This window comes from Ambystoma mexicanum, chromosome 3p (assembly GCF_040938575.1).
Source record: "Ambystoma mexicanum isolate Mex_15411 chromosome 3p, UKY_AmexF1_1, whole genome shotgun sequence".
NCBI lineage: Eukaryota > Metazoa > Chordata > Amphibia > Caudata > Ambystomatidae > Ambystoma > Ambystoma mexicanum.
In genome coordinates, this window is record NC_090925.1 from 869,825,624 (window position 1) to 869,846,811 (window position 21,188).

Genomic DNA, 21,188 nt, shown 5'->3' on the forward strand with positions numbered 1-21,188 from the left:
TACCCATACAAATCCTCCCCATCCCCCCATGTTCTTCTTTATCTGCACTTATCAGACTTACCCAGTCTGCTGCCGTAAACACAGCACTTGCCACTTGCTGGCTGCACTGCCACTGCTTATTGCCTTTATTATCTATTTATTTTTATTTATTATTATTTATCCATTCTCCTCTGCTCCGCACTCTCCGCTCTCCCCCTTCCATGCACTTTCTCCCCTTTCCCTTTCCCATGCACGATACAAATAAAATATCATATATGGCAAAACCCTAACAAAATACATTCCGACACTTGGTAAAATGGGGACAGTCCTGGGGTGCTCTCCCTGCCAAAGAATAAAAAAAGAACAATTAGGGCACATTCATATGGTTAGTGAGGCTAGGTGCATTCGATTTTATTTTACACCCAATTCATGTGCTGGGAAATTCTTGGTTGCGAGAACAGATTGCAGACCTATTACAGAAATACACAAGAGAAGTTGTCCAATTATTCTTCAACTATGAAACATGTATTTAGGCAATAACACAGGAGCAATGAAACCTCCAAGCCTTAAATACCTATGACACACAGAAAATCAAAACATGTGATCAGAACCATAAATTAACCTCAACTTGTCGATGTGGAACAGGAACTATGCCCAAGTGGCAAGGCAAGGCAACCGAAATAAGATTATGCACAGTTGTACTTAAAAAAGGCTTAAAAACAAATGATTATTAACAACTCAGCCAGTACAAAATGAAAGAAGTTGTGCTTATGAGTCCAAGAAACAGACCGAAAACCATCAAATAATCTTCAAACAGGGCAGGAAAAGCTTCCTTTGAGATAGAGGTGCAGACTCGACCCGATTGGGCTACAGGGATTCTATTGCTTCCTTCTTGCTCCACGTGTTGACAGGCCCTGTGAACCTGCTTTGTCAGCCCCCTGGCATCTACGAAAAACTCTCAACCCCAGTGGGCATCTAGTTTGTTGGCCACCAGCTGGATGAAGTAGGCGTGACTTGCATACAGACTCAGCTCCTCGCCAATGGCAACCCATTTCACTTTGCCAGCATCATCGCCTGCCTCTAAGGGAATATTGTCCATGACAGCACCTGATGGAGAAAGGAGGGAAGACAGTGAGGTTGGCGCACTTTCAGTCATGACCCTGAACTGGATTTTTAAAGAGTACTACCAGACTTACACTTCAGCTATAATAACCCAATCCTCACACTCCAGTATCGCCACATCTCTACCATGATATGATCACACTCATTCAACCAGGTTATGAGATCACTTCTCGGTTGCACCCTCAGATATGATCACACCCGGATCCTACACTATGGTATAAAGCACACCTTGATTGCTTCCTATTAAAAAAAAAAAAGAATCACGTACAGATTAAAGCCTGGGATATACCTACACTTGTTTCTATCCGGACACAATACCGTATTATCTTCTAGTCCTTAAACTCGGACATCCATCGGTTGGTAGGGCATTTGCACACAGGCAATCAAACTGACCATAGAAGTCTAAGCTCCGAAGCCTAAATGTAGTAGCTCTGCACACTCTGAAGCACCCTGTCCCAAACTATGCTTCTTTCAGGTTGTTTATAATTTCTCCACAACAGCCTAAGGATTTGTTCAGCTCCTCCGGCAAATTAACTGAATTAACATGAATACTTTTAAAAAGAAATCTTGGGAATCTCTCATTACTTATATCCAGTTAATTGTCCAGGTCTTTTACAGCCTAACACGGTTTACTGAAATCCCAATGTTTTCAGTCTGACCCCATCCCACTTAAATGGGATGCTTGTGTTTTAACCATTAGGTGATTGCATGAGCTATATCTGCTGCTTTAGACACTTGAGGTATAAACAGATGTTTGAAATTGATTCTGAGTTTTTTAAGTGGTTACCTCACAAGGACCGTCTCAAGTTGGCAGAAAAAAGGAATGGGGAAATTATTTCTTTTCTTTTGTCAGATTTCATCTAGTTAGTCTATTGCTTCTGTACACTGGGATCTTAATATCCAAGGAAATGACAGACCTCTATGGAGGATACACCTAGGCCCGGTTCAGAGGTATCTCATGAGAGAATTATGTAGTAGAGACTATCCGTGGTGTCTGCTGGACCAAACCAAAATTCTCCCCTAAAGCTTAATGACGACAATTTATTTTATTCAGAAGCATTACTTTTCACCTCACTTGAAGGCAACACCAGAAGTGCAGGCACATTCTTTAGTTGGGCTCACAACAGATGTATTTTCTTCCCACCATTAGTCAACGTACTGCAGCACTAGTGCATGACACCCGTGGGCCTCCTGAAAGGCCAAGAGAACATTTCTCTTCTTGGAATTGAGTATAACTATGGAATTCTGCTCCAGACAGTCTTTGATGCTGTTACTTATCACTTCACTAGGGGGCAGTAAGTAAAATGAATATGCTGTGATGTACATCCCATCAAACGTAGACTATAAAAGACCTGGTTGGCGACTGGTGCCATCTGCTACATCAACAAAAACACCTTAGAGGAGGACATTCACACCAGTTACCCTCTGGGTATGTATGACCTTAACACACACCCTAGTTCCCGTATAAATAAAATAGGACCTCACTAAATGTAAACATTCAGTGCCTCGTTTTAAACACCAAACTTGGTTCCAAAGCTCTCAATTCAAGTTCATCAATCCAAATCTGGCACAACTCAAAACATGTATTGAGCCAGATATAACATTACCAGCTTTTTGGACTCCAGCAATGCAGCTGCTTACAGAGAATAGTAACATGAAACAGAGTTACTCCTTAAAATGCCAGGTGCTCAGACTCCAACCTTGCATTGGACAACGGGCAAGACAACTTTGCCAGGGTTCCTATCTTCAATTTACCCTAGAGAAATTCACAAATTCCTTGGTCGCCTGAATTTCCACTACATCATAATTACAAGATTCCATGGACTCCTGTCTATTGTGCCAGGGCTTTGGCAATACTAATTTAAATTTGCCAAACTATCCTGATGATTGCAGATGTGCCACAAGGCCATATTGGGTTGTGCTCATAATGACAATGATGCAGATTTACAAGAGGAAGATCTCTTCCAAATTAATTGATTAACTCTATGATTCAGAAGTGTCTTGAGGCTGGGTCTACAGACACATGCTAAAACATATCAAACCATGTGTTTATTTGGACCAGGGCTCTAACCAACGGCGTCGGTCATACATAACAGTACAACACTATATTTTAACTATATCATTTGAAGCTTTGAATAAACTTCCTTTAACATTAACATTTTCAGTGTCTAATGTACTTGATAAGTACAGGCCTCCAATTGATGAGAATATAGGGAGTTCTCACAACCTGCTGCTAACCCTCGTGTCTGGGTGTGGCTTCCACCTCTTTCTACTATACGTCTTTAGTCTTGTACCCAAATTGTAAGCCTTTCTCCCACTGTGCAGGACTCTCAAATCTAGCTGTGTTTAGTCTTGTACCCAGATTGCACTGTCATGTTTAGGTTCTAGCTGCGTTTAGTCTCATTCTAGCTCTGTTTTGTCTTGTACCCAAATTGTAGGCCGTTCTCCCACCGTTCAGGTCTCCTGGGTCTAGCTCTGTTTAGTCTTTTACACAAATTGCATTGTTATGTGTAGGTTCTAGCTCTGTTTAGTCTCATACTCCAAAAGCACTGTCAGGTGTAGGCCTTTCTCCCACTATGCAGGACTCTTGAATCTAGGTATAGCTTCCATCTCTGCTTAATATATACCGATACCTGCTACATTATGAAAGCGAGGCTCACTGGTATAGCCTCTCTACTCCAGACCTGGACATATATTGTCCCAGCCGAGCAAGCTCGCAGCCTATGGTATGTATATCTCACAACACTAGTGTGGGCACAGGCTGCAGGCACGGCCAAGCATCCATGCACAATAGAATACGGCTATGGCTAAGCACATCCAGCCTAGTGCACACATAGCCCTCCAGACTGAAACACCTGACGTACCCAAACACCTCTGCCACTACCATATAGCAACCACCACCCAAAAGGAATTTGGTATAGCTGGCCTCACATAGACTCTCTCAACAACAGCAATCTATTTCTAACCCTCAACAGCACCCACCCACGTGTCTGACCTCTCTTGGGCTGCTTAAACCGAGCTTTGCCAGCCACCAAGTCCTAGAACGGCAATATGCATACGTCCTAGAACGGCAATATGCATACATGCATCCCTTAAACTAAACCCCTAGAATTTTCCAATCACATTGACTGCGGTCACCAAGGGCGTTCAGCCAAGGAAAAGCACATTGAGGCTACTCAAGTGTGGAAAACGCGCGATACAAATAATAAATACAATACAATATCATCTTCCACAATCACTGCAGATATTCCTTAACTTTTATACTAAGCAGGTTACAGGATCTGAGACAGGGAAGCGGACTGCTAGTGGCGTTTGCTGTGTGGAATAGTGCGGCCTGCATCACTTGGATTGCACCTGAGCGTAAGGGAGCGCATAGTGGAGCAGAGCAATGCAGCATTGCCATCTATGCAGAGAACAGACCGAAAATGTGTAAACTGAAAACTGGGGCAGGGGAGGTTGCATTTAGAAGCATAGGCAAGATAAGCTCTGGAAATCTGAAATGTAAAACCTCAGGTAAACGAGAAGGCTGTTGGGTGACCGATATTGTTGAGAGGGGAGGGGTAACAGGGTAATAACACTAATTCCCACTGCGTCCCACGCCTCTGTTGTGTTCCTGTTATTATCCTAAGTATTTTTGTAGCATTAGCATGGAACTGCATACTGCCTTTGTTGCTTTTGAAGTAGCGTTCTCTACCACCGTTCTTCTGGAGTAATTTAAGCTCCTTGAGTACCCAGTGTCAGTGCTCTTCAGGTCCAGCTTGTTTTTATGTTGTGCTTTTTTTTATTAACATGGCCATTATTACTTACATTTCACCCTTACTGGCGCGTTATTATGGCACAGTTTACTTTGCAGTTGCGGTAGGAAACTTTCCCTTTTAAAAAGACAGCTCGAAGAAAAGCAGAATGGAGGTTTCTAAAAGTATTTGCTGGACGAAGCGACAGAACCGCTCAGGGACATGCGCAGCCAACTGCCGAGGGCATGTTTTTATGCAGCATAACAACGAGAAAAGCACGGCTGAAATAATATATTCTTACAAAAGAGACTCGAGACATGGTGTACGATTTTCTTTTTGACAGGAAAGTACTCCGTATCAGTCAAAACTACGAAAACGAGAGATTCAGCAACTCTGCAAGTGGAGAGCTGTGCAACTGGTCGCCAGTGAAAAGTGGCACGAGAGACCATGGAGATATTTACATCTTTTCCGCTTCAACAATTATCTTCTTGTGGAACTTACAAAATGGCTACATTATAGGAGATGCTGGGCGAATTACGAACTAGAGATAAGGTTCACAAAACATATCTTGAAGATGCATATGCTAGGTGTCCGTTTCATCTCTTCATTGGAAATGACTAAAACGTGGTAGGGAGTCCATTACCAATGGCACGCTAGTCCCTTTCCTTCAATTAGGCGCTCAGGGTTGTACGTATACCGAAAAGTAAAGTAAAAGAACAGCATCCATTTAGTCTATGCTCATTCTTCAAACTTTTTTTTTAATGTCTGCTGCACTGCACAGTGCTCAGAGTTTGTATGCACTCACCCAAGTGTCAAACTTAAAACAGAGTGAACGTCTCCATCATATCTGCGCACTGCTCTCCAGTACCAACGCTCTTCTCAATGTCATTGCTGCACCCATATCGATACATAGCGTAGTTGAATAGTATTCTTGGGTTTGTATTTCTCTTTGATTTTTATTTATATAGCGCAATAAGCCAGAGTGTTAAAATAAACGGTAGAAATCATGGGGGAAAAAAAAGAGAAGCAAACATGAACAGGCAGCAAGTGAGTTTTTAGGCTTGAGCGGAAAGCAGGTAAAGAAGACTGTGATTGTAGAGGGAGAGGAAGCGCGTTCCACTGTTTGGGAGCCAAGAGAGAGGAAGTGGAAACAGTAATTAGCACAAGGGGGAAGAGGAACAGTAAGAAGAAAGATTCAGAACATGATGGGACAGAGAAAAAATGAGAGGAAAGACAGGGAGGGGCAAGATTATGGAGGCATTTAAATACCAAGCAAAGAAGGTTCATGAGCAAACGTGACTCAAAGGGTAGCCAATGAAGTGTGGCAAGAGTCAGAAAAATTGAGTCACGAGAGGACATATAAAAGAGAAGACCTATAACGGAGTTATAGATGGAGTGAGGGGAGAGAGATGAGTAGCCGGAAGGCCAAGTAGAAGAGAGGAACAGTAGAACAGAAGAGAGAAAATAAGATAGGAGACAAGCATTTTGGCAGGTAGTAGAATAAAGAAAAGGTCTAATCTCTCTGATATTAAAAAGCTGAAACAAGCAGGAACGCGAAAGAACAGAAATATGAAAGGAGAAAGAGAGAAAAGAGTCAAGAACATAAGATTCCAGGCAGAGAGGGAAATAGGGAGCGATGAAAGGGGAAAAAGAGATAACAGGGTGAGGCAGAGGAGGTGGCACGGTGACGGCAGGGAAAAGAGGAACTTCAGTCTTAGAGGGATTTAGATGGAGGAAGTGGGCTGACATCCAAGACTGAATAACAAGAAGGCAAGAAGTGAGAGTAGAGTGAATAGACAGAGAAAATGAAGAAAAAGAAAGCAAACTGAGTGTCATCGGCATAAAAATGATGGGAAAGACAAAAAAGGAGATAAGAGAGGCAAGAGGAATCGTTTAAAGAGATAAAAGCAGGGGACCCCAAGATCAAGCCCTGTGGTACACCGTACTGAAGAAGAAGAGTAGGCGAGTAAAGGTCAGCTCAGGATACAGAGTAAGTGCGTTTAGAGAGATAAGAGCGAAACTAATTTTGAAAAGAACCACAAAGACCAAGAGTAGAACGGGATTGAAGAAGCAGGGAGTGATCAACTGCCAAAGGCATCAGACTGATCCAACTAGAACCAGGGGAGATGAATGGTTGGAGTGGCACGCAGATAGAAGTACATCACAAACAGAGAGACGTGCAGCTTCAGTTGAGTGGAGAGGGCAAAAACCATATTGATGTATAGGAAGGAGGGAAGCAGTGTTACACGAGTGGAAACTTGAAAATTGACGATGCGCTTGAGAGGTTTGGAGAGAAAAGGTAGGCGCGTAATAGGTCGACAGTTAGAAGGGAAAGAAGGGTCCTAATAAAGTTTTTTTTAAGAATAGGGAGATTAGAGGCGTGTTTGAATAAAGAGGGAAATGTAGAAGACAGAAGGGAAAGATAAAAAAGTAGGGTCTGATATGAAGAAAGACTGGCAATAAAAGAGGAAGGAGGTGGGTCAGTTAGAGAGGGAGTAGGGTGGGAGTTGGAAAAAAAACCAATGTCAGTGTCAGAAAGGGGGTTAAAGGAAGACAGAAGAGGGACATGGGGGATTTGGAACGGTAAAGGGAGGGGGAGAGGAAGACAAGACAATAGATGAATGAAGAAGGGCCACTTTAGAAGAAAAGTAAAAGTCAAGGTCGGAGGCCAAGAGGGATAAGGAAAGTAAAGAATCTGGAGTCATAGGAGAAAGAATGTGATTGAGGACCTGGAATAAGCGTCGGGGATACGAGGAGAGGGTCAAGAAGATTGGTATATAACACCAAATGACCTACCCCTGGTAATGTTCTTTTGACTGGATGTTCCTCCCACGTATTCCTCATCTTTGATATTCAAGTCTGTTTGTAGCTTGCTTAAGAATTTGTTTTGTCAAGCATCGGGCACCGTGCGGCATCGAGTCGTGGCCCTTAACGGCCTCCATCCAGTCCTCAGCCGTGATTTCAATGCTTTTATAAGTAGGACACTGTGCGACTGTTGCCTCAGTTCTAGTTTTTCCTCTGCATGTTTAGCCAATGTTACTGACGTTTACAGTGTTAAAAGAGAGAAAGGTGTAAAATCATGGAAATTCTTGGCACGTAAGAGGAGATGGATGGGAGGGGCGAAGAGGAATATGTGGGAAGACATCCAGTCAAAAGAACATTACCAGTGGTAAGTAATTTGTTCTTCTAATGGATGATGTCCTCCCAAGTATTCCTCATCTTTGATATACTCCTAAAGCAGTCAGCATAAGGAGGTGAGTGCTGAGAATTTCCTTTAATTATTGATGCTGTGAATACAGCTTTTCCAAATTTGGCCTCCTGACCTGAAAAAGAGTCTAGGCAATAATGTTAACTGAAGATGTGTAGAAATGACAAAGTAGCCGCTTTACAGATATCCTGCATGGGTATCCCTCTTCAGGATCTGAAGTTGCTACTCCTCCTTTTATCGCCATTTTCTGTTTTTGTGGTCTTTCTTGGGTTTTACTCTGCGCGTTGAGCCAGGTTTGAGCCCTTTGTTCATTTTGCCCTTGACAGGCTTCAGCCCTGAAACCCGCCTCTGACTCCAGTGTGTCTCGAAAGGCAGGATGTGAGGGAGGTTCCCGAAGCACCCCTGTCCTTTGCCTCGAGGAATGCCTGAATGCAACCAGTCCTGATTGGCAGCTGGCTGTCCTTTCAGGACGGCCACCCTGCTGTGTGATTGACAGCCTAGGCTATGCATGAATGGGAGAAGTCTGCTTAAATGGCGAGGGTTTTGGGACTAGAGTCAGTCGACCACTGGATGAAACACCTGACGAAGAAACCGGGAACAAAGCTTGCTGCATCCAACTAGACCTTTGAATTGCCCGGTAAAACCCTGCTGCTGTGCTGAAACTCCTTTTTCTAAATCAACAAGAAAAGCTCCGGAAGGGACAACTTCTTCCCTTGGGTTAGTGGGACCAACTAACCCCGAGATGAACTCCACTGGACAACCTTAGCAGACTGGCTGTACTTCTTCGCTGCTGCACAAATCGAGTGCCAGAGGTCAAGAAATCCCTAGTCGAGTGCAGCAACTGAAATCCGGCCAGAAGATCCAGGAGTCTCCTAAGGACCCTCCAGAAGCAGGACGACCCAAGCTCGAGTCCCCTCACCAGAGTGCAGGACCCAAGGAGTGAAGGAAGCCCAACCGGCATTTGAGATCCGCTGTGGTGCCGTTTACAGAGTGCTGAAACCGCAAGTGCTGCTGAACCGAAAAGAGCCTGTAGCTGCCACCGACCTCAAAATGGCCACCGCAGGAGCCCTCCAGACGTCCTCCCTCTTGTTCCCACGACTGAGGCTCAGGAACCCAGGGTCTGCACCGCTGCAACAGGACAGAATCCAGCTGCACCACTCTACTTCGAACCAGAGGTGCTGTTTAGACTTGGGGTACTTACCTCAGTGTCTTTGAGCTGTGCTCTTCTCAGATGGGAATTGCATTGGCTTACCTTAGAGTTGATCCCAACTCTACTTTTCACAGGCTTCACAGCGTGTGACCTTACAAATGATTTCTACAAACTCTCTAACTTTGTGCAAGACCTTTATTATCTAGAAAGTGCCTCAGCTACATAGACTGTGTTCCAATTGACTTTGGCTGTCCTGTCTCCCTGCAGACTCTTCTAGTCCATTGACTTTGATATTTCTGTCCCTCATAGGTGGTAACTTATTTTAGATTGTTATTGCTGTGAAAGACTTGTCTAGACTTCATTGGAAGTTTGAAGTATACTCACATGCCCTGAGCACCTATTTAACCTTTTTCCTTCTTTTAACCTTTCCTTTCTGCACCCTAAGAATCTGCAAAGTATAACTAGTGATATATAACTGCCATTACTGTCCTTGTGAATGAAGTCACCTCCGGGTGTAGGAATTGTGTTGTAAAGGTCATGTCCAAAGAGTATCCACTAACTTGTGCTGATCCTGAAAAGTATTTTAAAGTATATTTGATTGCTACAAACATTGCCCTTTTTAAAGAATGTTTATTTAAACATTGATGTTAAATAAATAACCTGGGGTATAAGTGTTACTTGTAAATATGAATTTAATTGCTACCGCTCTACAGCTCACATTGACCCCTCTTGAGATAGGCCTCACTGTTCAGTCACACTCCTAACGTGTGTAGAACAGACCTATACCAAAATGTGGGTTACCTAATACCAAGCAGATAAGTGTTGTGTAGTCTCACACAGTATTACTACACCAATTCGTACCTAAATCCGGTCTGATTTTTGCCATTCTTAAAATGTAAAAATTTAAAGCCCTCTTTCCGTTTAAACAGTGCAATCCCTCCTCCTTCTTAGAAGGGTGAGGTGGTGGATAGAAGGAAGGTAATACTATTTTCCGTGTTAGATGGAAGTCAGATGCCACCTTTGGTAAAAAATGATGCACACACTCTCAACACCACTTTGTCTTTGAAGAAGGTTGTAAAAGGTGGCTTGGCCGATAGACCCTGCAGTCAGTTCACTCACCCTGCAGGCAGATGTTATTGTGGTTAAGAAGACCGTTTTAGGAGTTAGCAGCCTAAGAGGGCAAGAATGTAGAGGTTTGAAGGGCGTCCCCATCAGATGTTTCAGTACCAGATTTAGATTCCAAACCGGTACAATGAAAGGCACCCGGGGATGAGGAGGGGGCATATTTGTCCCTTCAAAAATTGAATAACAATCGGGATCTTAAAATAGGAGCCTTCATCCGGTGAGCGCTTGAAACTAGAAAGCGCCGCCAGGTATCCTTTTACTGTGGATACTTGCCTGCACAAGTTGTGAAATTTGTTCAAATGGCAGCGGTACAGGGATTTTGTTGCTCGTCTCCTGGCCGAAAGCAACACCTTCATTACATCTTCCGGGAAGGTCCCAATCTTTGTATCGTACCCTTTCAGAAACCAGGCTAGAGGATTCAGAGTACTGATTTCTGGATGAAGGAGACCCCCCCCTCTTGCCAGAGCAAGTTCTCTCTTTGGGGAAGACGAATTGGAGGGCAGATGGCCATCTCTGGAAGGCCAGGGCACACGTCGTCCTGGCCCAATCCGGAGCAATTAGGATCATGGATTTCCCAATCTTTCTCAACCTCCTGATGAAAGGAAGAATGACAGGGACTGGCGGAAACGCATACAGAATTGGGGATTACCAGTCCACTACGAACGCATCCCCTAAAACTCCTATTTGAGGAGATTCCCTGGAGCAGATAAGCCATAGTTTTTGTTGACACTGGTTGCAAACAGATCCACTTGAGGGGTTCCCCAAAGGGCGAAGATCTCCAGAAGGACTTCCTGAGCTAACTTCCACTGGTAGGAGATTGTGCTCTGCCTGCTCAGAGCATTTGCCACTGTGTTTCCTTAACCGGTTAGATGAACTGCGAGAAGAGAGATTCCTTCTCTTAGTGCCCAGAAATAGAGCAGCATTGCCTCTCTACACAGAGCTAGATCCCCTACACCTCCTCTCTTGTTGAGGTTATGCGTGGCCACCATGTTGTCTCTCATTATCAGGACATTTTTCCCCTGTAACAAGGGCAGAAAGGCCATCAGCACTAGTCTGATTGCCCTCAGCTCTAACAGGTTAATATGCAGTCTGGGCTTCAATGAAGACCAGTGTCCGCTGATTGACAGGCCTTTCATCTGGCTCCCCATCATATAAGGGAGGCGCCCGTCACACTTGTCATCTCCAGCCATGGTTGTCAAAAAGGTTCTCCTCGCATTGTTTTCCCTAGGCAGGCAGACCACAGGAGATATTGGGCAACATTGTTTGGCAACTGAAGAAGGTCCGTCATTCTGCTGGTGAATGGAGACCACTGGGATCTGAGAGTCCACTGAAGGGATCTCATTTGCAGACGGACTTCTGGCAGCAGATAAATGCAGGATACCATGAGACTAAGCAACCTTAGGAAGTCGAATGCTGGACGATGTTGGGCACTCTGAAATATTTGGACCATCTGTGAAAGATGTTGAGCCCTCAACTCGGGTGGCAAGGCATTTCCCGAGGCTGAATCCAGGATTCTACAATAAATTGAAGCTTCTGTGAGGTTGTCAAGTGGGATTTCTTGAAGTTTACGGAGATGCCCAGCTCATGGAGGAAATGGCAAGTGCGACTGAGGGAATTCTGAGCCTGTTCTGAAGAACAAGCTCTGATCAACCAGTTGTCCAGGTAGGGTAGATGTGAATCCCCTCCCTCCTTAGATTTGCTGCCACAACTACCATAAGATTGGTGAAGACACTCGCGGCAGAGGTGAGCCTGAATGGCAGAACTCAAAACTGATGAGAACCGCCAACTGCACATCTCAGGTACTTTCTGTGTTTTAGATAAATGGGCACATGAGAACTTGTCCTTCCTGAGGAACTTGTTCAAGCGTCTCAAGTCCAAGATGGGTCGCACACCTCTGTCCTTGGGGATTAGGAAAAAAGGAGAATTCCATCCCGGACCCCTTCTCCGCTGCAGGTACTAATTCTATTGGACTTTCTTTAACAGGGCAAGGATTTCCTGTTGAAGGAACAGATATGGGACTGACGTGACCTCGGGGGGGGGGGGGTCAATGGATTTCTTGTTGAAGGAACAGATCTGGGTCTGACGTGACCTCTGCGGAGCAATCTTGAGGTTTTGTCAGAAATGGGGGGCAAGAGCCATGGGCCACTGTTTGGCACGCCCAATCATCCAAGTTTATGCACCGCCAGCTCTTGAGATGCTCAGACAGCCCGTCCCCACCATAGTCTTGTGTGCTAAGGAATCAAAAGGGTTTTGAAGGTGCTGCCACTGCAGCTGAAGGCAAAGCAGCTGAGACTGAAATGGAGTGTCTTCCTCCTCTACCTGTGGGCCCACGTGGAGTCCTTTGTCCCCTCTGAGAGAATTGGCCTCTTTCCCTTGACACAGATGAATGCAATCGAAAGTGTCACCCTCTCCCAGCATGAGAGAAACCATGAGGTTTAGGATTGCGAACTGCAGCTCCTAGGGATTTTGTCCCTGCTTTTGAAGCTTGCAGCTTCTCCAAGCTATCATGCATCAGCCTTTCCTCCAAATAACTGGCACTCGTAAAAAGGCATGTCCCTTAAGCGTGCCTGTACATAACGCACGAAACCAGACTCTGTGCCATGCAAAACATCTTGAGACTGTGCTGGTTGGGATAGCTCTACTAACTGAATCTCCAGAATTCAATCTCGATTGTAGTGATTGGCACATTGCCTCCTTGGACCAAATTCAAGAATCCATCCCTCTCCTCACCTTTATTTTTGTATTTATTCTATTGTTCATTTACAACGCGCTTAATACCAGCAAGTGGTTTCTAAGCGTGGGATTGGGATTCGAACCCGTGTTGCGCCGTGTTGTCTTGCTTCCAAGACAAATGCATGCCCCCTCAGCTATCCTTTCTCCTCAGCTTGGGATCGTGATTGAGCGGAACACATCCTTACGGGATATGTTCCGCTGCTAAGGCAGCAACGTCCCATAAGGTATGGGAATATTTGAACAAAGCGCAAGTTGTTTAATAGATTTCAATGCCATACTTCCAGCATTAAAGACCCCTTTTGCCAAGACATCAATCTTTTTATCATCCTTATCCAGTGGAATGGAAGGGTACGCAGAAGCTCTCGAAGAAGACGTTGAGGCTTGTACTACTGGATTTTCTGGAGTCAGTGCCTGGATAAAAATAGAGGGTCTATAGAAGCAGCCCTATATTTCTTTGTTAGATTTTTGTTCACTGCTGGTGTGGAGTCAGGCTTCAGCCATTCCTCCAAAATCCTGGTCCTCAAAGTAGTGTGAAACGATAGTAACACTTCCTTTGATGGTCCCCTGTCTATGATGTCCGTGAGAGCATCCTTCTCTACTATGGCAGCCACTCTCCACCCAACTAAAATATTCAGTTACCTTACTCGCCACTGATCTATAAGAAGGATCAGAGTATCCTAAAACTTCTGGATTCGCAAAATCAGTTTCTGGAGAAGTTTCCAGACTGCTAGCTTCTTTCAATGTCCCCACAGATTTTTAATTCTAGATACTACCGAGATTAGTTCCTCAAGTACGTTAGGGGTACCATACTTTTATCCAAAAAAATCACATCTTGGTAGAGGCTTAGGAGACTTTCGTCCCAGGCTCCAACATCTATAATCAGAACTTTTCCCAGTCAGCGAGGGGTGCCGACTTTTTTGGGAAATTAACCGTTCTGTCAGCTGAGGAGGAAGAAGACAGTGACCTGTGGCATCGCTTCTTTGACTTTTTATGGGAGGATGATGAATGTCGAGATCTCGACCTCGAGCGCTTTTGGTGTTCAGTGTGCATTTTCATAGGGGAAATATCCCTCGGGTCATCCGAGGACCTCCTTTTTGATAGGGTAACAGAAGGGGATTTTGATGGGGGCCTACCTGCCACGAGTTATCTCTTTCTCTTGCAAGGCCTTTACAATCATTGATTGGCAGGAACAACGTGGTCCGCTCCTAGGCACAACAAACAAACTTGATGCATATCTGTTATGGAAATGTTTGCCCCACAATCAGAACACCGCTTGGACCCCGTCTTGGGTGTCGACATTTTCGATTTCTCGATGAAACACAGTTACATTTAGCTGAGAAGAACCGTTCGAAGCATGACAGCACGCGGAAAAATGGAACTGAGCCAACGGTCACACAAGTGTTACTTATACCAGCGTAGTCACGGCTGAGGACTGGATGGAGGCCATAGAGGGTCATGACTCTATGCTGCACGGCGCCTGATACTTGAAAATAAATTCCGAAACAAGGTGCAAGCAGACTTGAATATCAAAGAGGAGCGATACGTGGGAGGACACAATCCATTTGAAGTGTTGTTAAGCAAGAAGAAGAGCAGCATCATAATCAGAATGGAGAGAGGAAAGATTAAGAAGGTCACAAGGAGATGGAGATTTCCTCTAGTGGCGTTCAGCACGACGCAGAGAACAAAGCTTGGGGTAGGCCAAGGGTGGGGTTGCTTGCATAAAGGAGAGAAAGAGTAAGAAGGATAAAGAGAATCAAGAGTAGCAGAGCAAAAGGAGTCGACAGAGGAGGATGCAAGAGCATGCAGAAAAGGAAGGGAAGATGCTAAAGAAGAAATAAACAGGGAGGTGTCGAAGGACTGAAGGCCTCGACAGAAGAATGATGGGGAAGCGAGGAGTGAGAAAGATAGAAGCGAGTGGTCAGATAGATAAACAAGAAGGGTTGAAATGGAAGTGAGGACAAGCAAAGAGAGGATGAGCCAGAGTTGTGAGAAGGAGGAGTGGGAACAGGTACAAGATGGTAGGAATCAATAACAGAGAGAAGAGGAATGGAGACTGCGTAGAGGAGAGATGGAGGTTGAAATCACCTAGAAGAATCAAAGAAACATTGAGTGGAAGAGAAGAAGGTAAGATATCAAGATCATTAAAGAAGGAGCTAGGAGGCTCACGGGGGTGGTAGTGGTTCAAAACAAAAACAATAGAAAAAGGCTCAGTGAAATATGAGAGCTGATTCTCAAATGAGAGAAAGAGAGGAAAATTGCAAGGGGCAGGAAGTATGGTATAGGAAGACTAGTAGAGAATACCAACGCCACCCCCTCGGCCCGAGGGACGGGGGTGTGAAAAAAAGAAGTAGAGTAGAATAGAGCAGCAGGGTTCACCAGGTTGGTTGGAGTGAGCCATGTTTTAGAAAGACAAAGAAAATGAAGATTGAGACAAAGAAAAGTATCAAGCATGGCGTGGGCTTTGTTGCAGATGGAACGTGCATTCCAGAGACCAAGACTGAATGGGGAGAGAGAAGAAGAAAAAGGAGCATAGATGAGGTTACTAAAGGTACGAGAGGGAGCATGAGTGTGGACAGTGGGAGAAGAATGTTATTGTTTATTTAACATTTCAGGCTTAATGCAAATCTCTTTATTTACAAATCATTTACAACTCGCTCTTTACAATAGCACAATGATGATATACGCTCCATTTTATTTACAAATTCACTTTGTGATAACAGATTCACATTTATCCTTTTCCCTTCCCTAGCCAGTTTTAGGGACGCTGCCCACTGGTGTAGCATCTGGCACAATGACACTCCTATCCATCTTTTGCTCACCCCAATGTTGTCCTAGAAGCCACACACTGGCAGCAGTACCCTTGTAAGGCTAAATCCAGATCCACTGGCAGTACCCTTGTGTGTTTAAATGTGTCAGAGCTTCTTATGGCTCATGTGCTGGTTGCCCAGGACACCCCACCTAAGGTGTTACATAGACAACCCTCAATTCTGACCTTCATAAAACCCATTCAGTGAATGCCATTTCTCAGAGTCTAGGCATCTCTGCTTACCAAATACTAACTAAAGCCCTCCAATAGATCTAGATCCTTTCCCATTTTTCGTTTTAGCGCATTTGGTGGCACTATCGCCACCTCTATGTCAAAACAATGGTACAGGTACAAGAGAGCGAGAGCGGTGTTAGGAAGCACACGCTATGGTTGGCATAGCAACTGTCAATGCTTGTGGCAGGAAATGGCCTAAGTACCAAAGGAGCATTATGTTTGATTTCTGCAGCTTGCTTTGCTGTCAAAGGGATCCCTCTTCCTCTCATGGCGACCCGTGTGAAAGAGCAGGTCAATTACTGTTACAGGGTGTGCCTCTGGGGGCTGGCCACTACTTATTCAGATGCTTCCGTTTCCACTGCTACTGACAGGGGTCAATCCACCAGATGAATGATGTGCGTTCATGTAATTTCTTATGCGGACATATGTTGCCCCAGAGTATAATTGCAGACTTTCAGCCATTACAGGAGATTGTTTACCAGGAGAAAAAAGGTTGCAACATCACGGTCAACATGCAGCTGTCCTTACTTGAAATCCCACAACGATCAACACAGGAAAACGGCAAATGCGCTCATATATTTTAGCATCATATGAATAGGGATTCAGCCACAGTGCAAGCAAAGGTGTTTCCCAGTTAGCATGTCTTATTTAGCAACTTAGATTCATCAAGGAACTCTGGATCACATCTCAAGACCATCATACATCCATAACCTTACTTCTAATTAAACCTATAACGCACGCTATCCCTAACTGACAAGATAATTGATTTGCCCATTATGGTCAGCTCCTTACTCTTTTCATGCTTGTTTTGGTCTAAACATATACTGCGGTACATGCATTCCAGCTAATGCTACCACTCAATCCTCACGCTATCGCTCCCCTCCCCTTGTCACCTTTGTCTTCTGGTCTATCTCCGACTGTCTCTCGCTCTTGTCAATTCCGGCTTACATTTAGCCTCATTTCCTTCTCACCCCACAAGCCACGGTCTGCTTTACACTGTGGATGGGGTCACAGTTATCCCCCGCAGACATGGTTTCGGCGCTCTAAGACCACTACGGTGGTGAGGTGTGCAGTATAAAAGCTAATTAACATAACATAAAATAGGCCTGGTATTGTGCTCTATGAGTGCCTGTAAATTGTCAAAATGGTAATGTGTGCATTTTCGTTTAATTAATGTTGCCGAATTCATATTTATGTGGGTTGGTTTCTAACAAGTTTCTACCATTGTGTGGCCCGTTTTGGGTCTTTTTGCACTGGAAGCAGTCTATTATGGAATTATTTCGAAGGTACGTTGGGCTTTTACCTTCAGACAAGAGCAGGGGCATGGGCCAGCACATTTTGAGCCTTCAAACTAAAGACATATTGGTTATGAGTGAACTCCAAGCAAAAAACGTTCATACAATATGAAACTGATTCTGTTTCATATTATTTGCGGTTAAAGGCCCCCTACCGTTAGCTCACCCATTCTACAAGCCTAGCTCACCATTAAAATCACCATACATAACCTTACCAAACATTGTGTTTGCCAATAAGTAAAATTAGTAATACACACACATAGTACGTAAACATCTGGAAACTATAGCGAAGAGTAGTCTTTTTTACCATGCCTTTTACTAATGTTATTTTTCTGAAAGAACTAATTTGCAGATACGTTTGGAAATACTGGCCAAGTAGAGCCCAACTATTTACTGCATTCTTACCTACAAATGTGAAAAGCAATAGACCACAAGCGCCCAAACTGTTGGCTTTACCATTGCTTGTTCATAGAATAGACGGCATGCGGTTTGGACATTCGGTTTGAGTTTCACATGCACCATATGCCTCATTCTTTCTCATGCGAGGCAGGTGCTAAAACATGTAATTGTCATCTTGCATATCATCACCCACTAGTTTTGCCGAGTGATCTCGGACCCAAAGGCATCTCTGATTTAGAACCTCTGATTGCGGACCTATGTTCATTCTTTGCATTTTTTTGCCGAATAGTAATTTTGCCAAATTTATTTTGGACAATTTTACAGCCTTTTTTTTACCACGAAAAGCCAGGGGGAAAGGGGGAGACCCCCCCAACCTCCTCCCGCTACATAACTTACCCAAATTAACATCTATATTTTTGTGGCGAACAAAATCAGCAACAAATGTGGCAAAATAAATTGGGCAAAATTACCATTTGCCAAAAGGGGGTAATACCCGGATTCCAGCCAAGTGACAACAAGCAACCACAATCACAAGATACTTATATGCAGTTCGCAAGATCACATCACTTATAGCCAGTAGAAAGGAATACCCATTCCTGTTGTCATTATAAGCACACTGACCTGTGTGGTCATGATAATTTACAGCTTTGGTCTCCATCCAGGCATTGTCAGTGTTGCGGGGGTCATCAACATAACCCTTATAGACCTTGAAAACAAAACAGAGAGCACAAGAATGTAATGAAAGAATTTTGTGACTCTTTGGGCAAAGTCTTAACACCAAATAATCCAGACAACATCACTGCATAGCCCAAAACCTGCGCAGATGTTTTCCAACCCTCAAATCATTAAATTCAAGATTTTCTGAATACATTTCACCATTTGTTGTTTTTTTCAACACCTAATGCAATTTCACAAAAATAAACCAAATAAAATACAGGAAGACACAATTAAACAAATGGCTAAACACATCAGTGGAGAAACTAAAATATGCATTTTAACCTGAAACTTTTTCACAGTTGCAATATTAATGTTCTTTGTAGCTTTCTCGTTTGGCTTGCTTTCTTTCTAAAAGGTCCTAAAAATTCACACTGAACATACACAAGAAATTCATAGAACAAAGGTAGAGCATAATATGGGGTTTACCTACATCTGCCTTTTAACTTGCAAACTGCATGAACAGTTGCATCAATCCAATCAGTAAGATATGGCATTTCCACCTAATATTTCCTTCACTTCAAACCACTTACAGCTGTTAGCTGAACAGATTGATTAGGCAAGTGATTCGTTCTACTATTCCATTAAAATGTAGATTGTAAAAAAAAGTAACATGCACATTACACCTACACAAATTGGTTCATCAATGAACATTGTGTCTGTATTCATTGAGCAAGAGAGCATGCCTTCAATCAGAAACGATGAACAAAAAAATAACTCTTCCAATGGGGTCGATAGGCAGTTATTGTGGAATAAATGATGGGGCCTCATTCCGAGATAGCCATGGCGCTATTTGCGCCATGGCTGCCTCCAATACCGGGTCCGGCACCAGTGTTGTTCAATGGGGACTTGCAGGTGCAGTCCGACCCTGGCGGGACCGGTAAGTCCCCATTGAACAAACCATTCCCCCATTCCCATTTGAGCCCCCATAGGGCTCAATGGGAGTGGCGCTAATAACGGGCTCGCGAATGGCAAGCCCGTTATTAGCGCCCTGGTCCCTTAGCAGGACCCGTAAGGGACGTGTGGTCAGACCACACGTTCCTTACGGTTCCCTCCAAGGGACCTCGGAATCGGGCGGTAAGGGATCACCGGCACTGGTCTCCTTACCGGTGCCCAGTATCCCTTACCGCCTGACTCGTAATGACCACCATGGTCTTGGTGAATTCCTGAGCATCTATTGAGGTTGTTAAATACCTATTTATATTGGACTCCGTCTGGGATGTGTATTGCCCCATGCATTTTCAATCTCTAGTAATCAGATCTAAAGGAAGAGATTATCAGGCCGATTCATGGAATTAATGTGCGCCGAAAAAACGGCGCACGCGTGCGAAAATGTGCGATTTGCAGTGAAATAGCGAAAATCTCAGTGCAAGTGAGATTATCGCACAGAAAACATCGCACATCAATTCATGGAAGTCCGTGCACGCGCAAAATGTGGGATGTGCGCTGAAAAAGTGTGCAGCGCACGCTGGCGCACAGGTCATCGAACGCCGTGCGATAAGGCCACAGCGAATTCGCACATAGCGCGGCGCACATAACAAAAGTAGGCGTAACACGGGGCGTCACACGCAGAAAGGGGAACAACTTGTGAAAATGTGGGCGTCACAGGGAAATACAAGAGGCAAGTGCGCAGAACGCCCACACGCTCGCCTACAACACGTATTCATGGAATCGAATAGGGAAAAACAGCGCACGGCCAAAGACGCGCACAGGCCCATACACGTCCGCCACACGAAAGCAGGCCAAAGTCCTACACGCGCAAGAAGGCCCACACGCGATCGGGCCTGGGGGAGCGTGTGCGTGTATTTCAGGGGTGCGCGAGAAGTTCCACACGCGATCGGGCCTGGTGGAACGTGTGCGTGTATTTCAGAGGTGCGCGAGAAGTTTCACACGCGATTGGCCTGGGCGCGTGTATTTCAGAGGTGCGCGAGAAGTTCCACACGCGATTGGACTGGGCGCGTGTATTCCAGAGGTGTGCGAGAAGTTTCACACGCGATTGGCCTGTGCGCGTGTATTTCAGGGGTGCGCAAGAAGTTCCACACGCGATCGGGCCTGGGGGAGCGTGTGCGTGTATTTCAGGGGCTCGCGGGTGTTTTCACACGTGATCGGGCCTGGGGGAGCGGGGTACGTGTATTTCAGGGGCTCGCGGGTGGTTTTACACGCGATCGGGCCTGGGGGAGCAGGGTACCACTCACCGTCTGCCTTGCGTGTAGAAGAACGCGTAGCCAACACCCACCCGCTGTGAAGTAATAGCGTGTGAACCCCAATGCCTGCAAGACACACGCACCGCACCCCACGAAAAGCAACGCCCGTGCGCAATACGTCACAGACACGCATACGCGCTAAGGGCCTTTGGTCCAATGGAATCGCGTATGCGTGCTGACGCGCTTACACGCTAAGGGCCTTTCCTCGATTCACACGCTGACGTGCAGAATTTTCACGTGCCAAATCACTCCGTATCAAGCTGGCCACACGTAAGCACAATGAAGACCACGCTCCTGCCCAGAAGGCCGAACTACTGCCGCCCAGAGCCCCGAGCACGCTCCCACCTGCCATCTGCTGCTGCCTGACTGCCTGCTGCCCACGTGCCCTGCCATTTGCTGCCTGCACATCAGCCAGGGGTGCTGTTGCTGTGACCACCCCTGCTGGAACCGAAGACTCTCGACTGGGATTCCATCGCTCCACAGCC

The 21,188-nt window shown here is 45.0% G+C and overlaps 1 protein-coding gene across 6 annotated transcripts in view; it reads right to left on the reverse strand.

The window, feature by feature from the left end:
* Positions 1-360: 360 nt before the first annotated feature.
* The window catches only part of NUDT9 (nudix hydrolase 9), a 255,056-nt gene continuing 234,228 nt past the window's right edge, over positions 361-21,188 (reverse strand). For all 6 annotated transcript variants that reach the window (XM_069652050.1, XM_069652045.1, XM_069652046.1 and 3 more), the window contains 2 exons: positions 18,407-18,491; positions 361-1,086 (listed from right to left, as the gene is read on the reverse strand). In XM_069652050.1, coding sequence (XP_069508151.1) covers positions 938-1,086; positions 18,407-18,491 — 234 coding nt within the window. In that variant the 3' untranslated portion in view covers positions 361-937. The remainder of the gene's footprint in view (positions 1,087-18,406; positions 18,492-21,188) is intronic.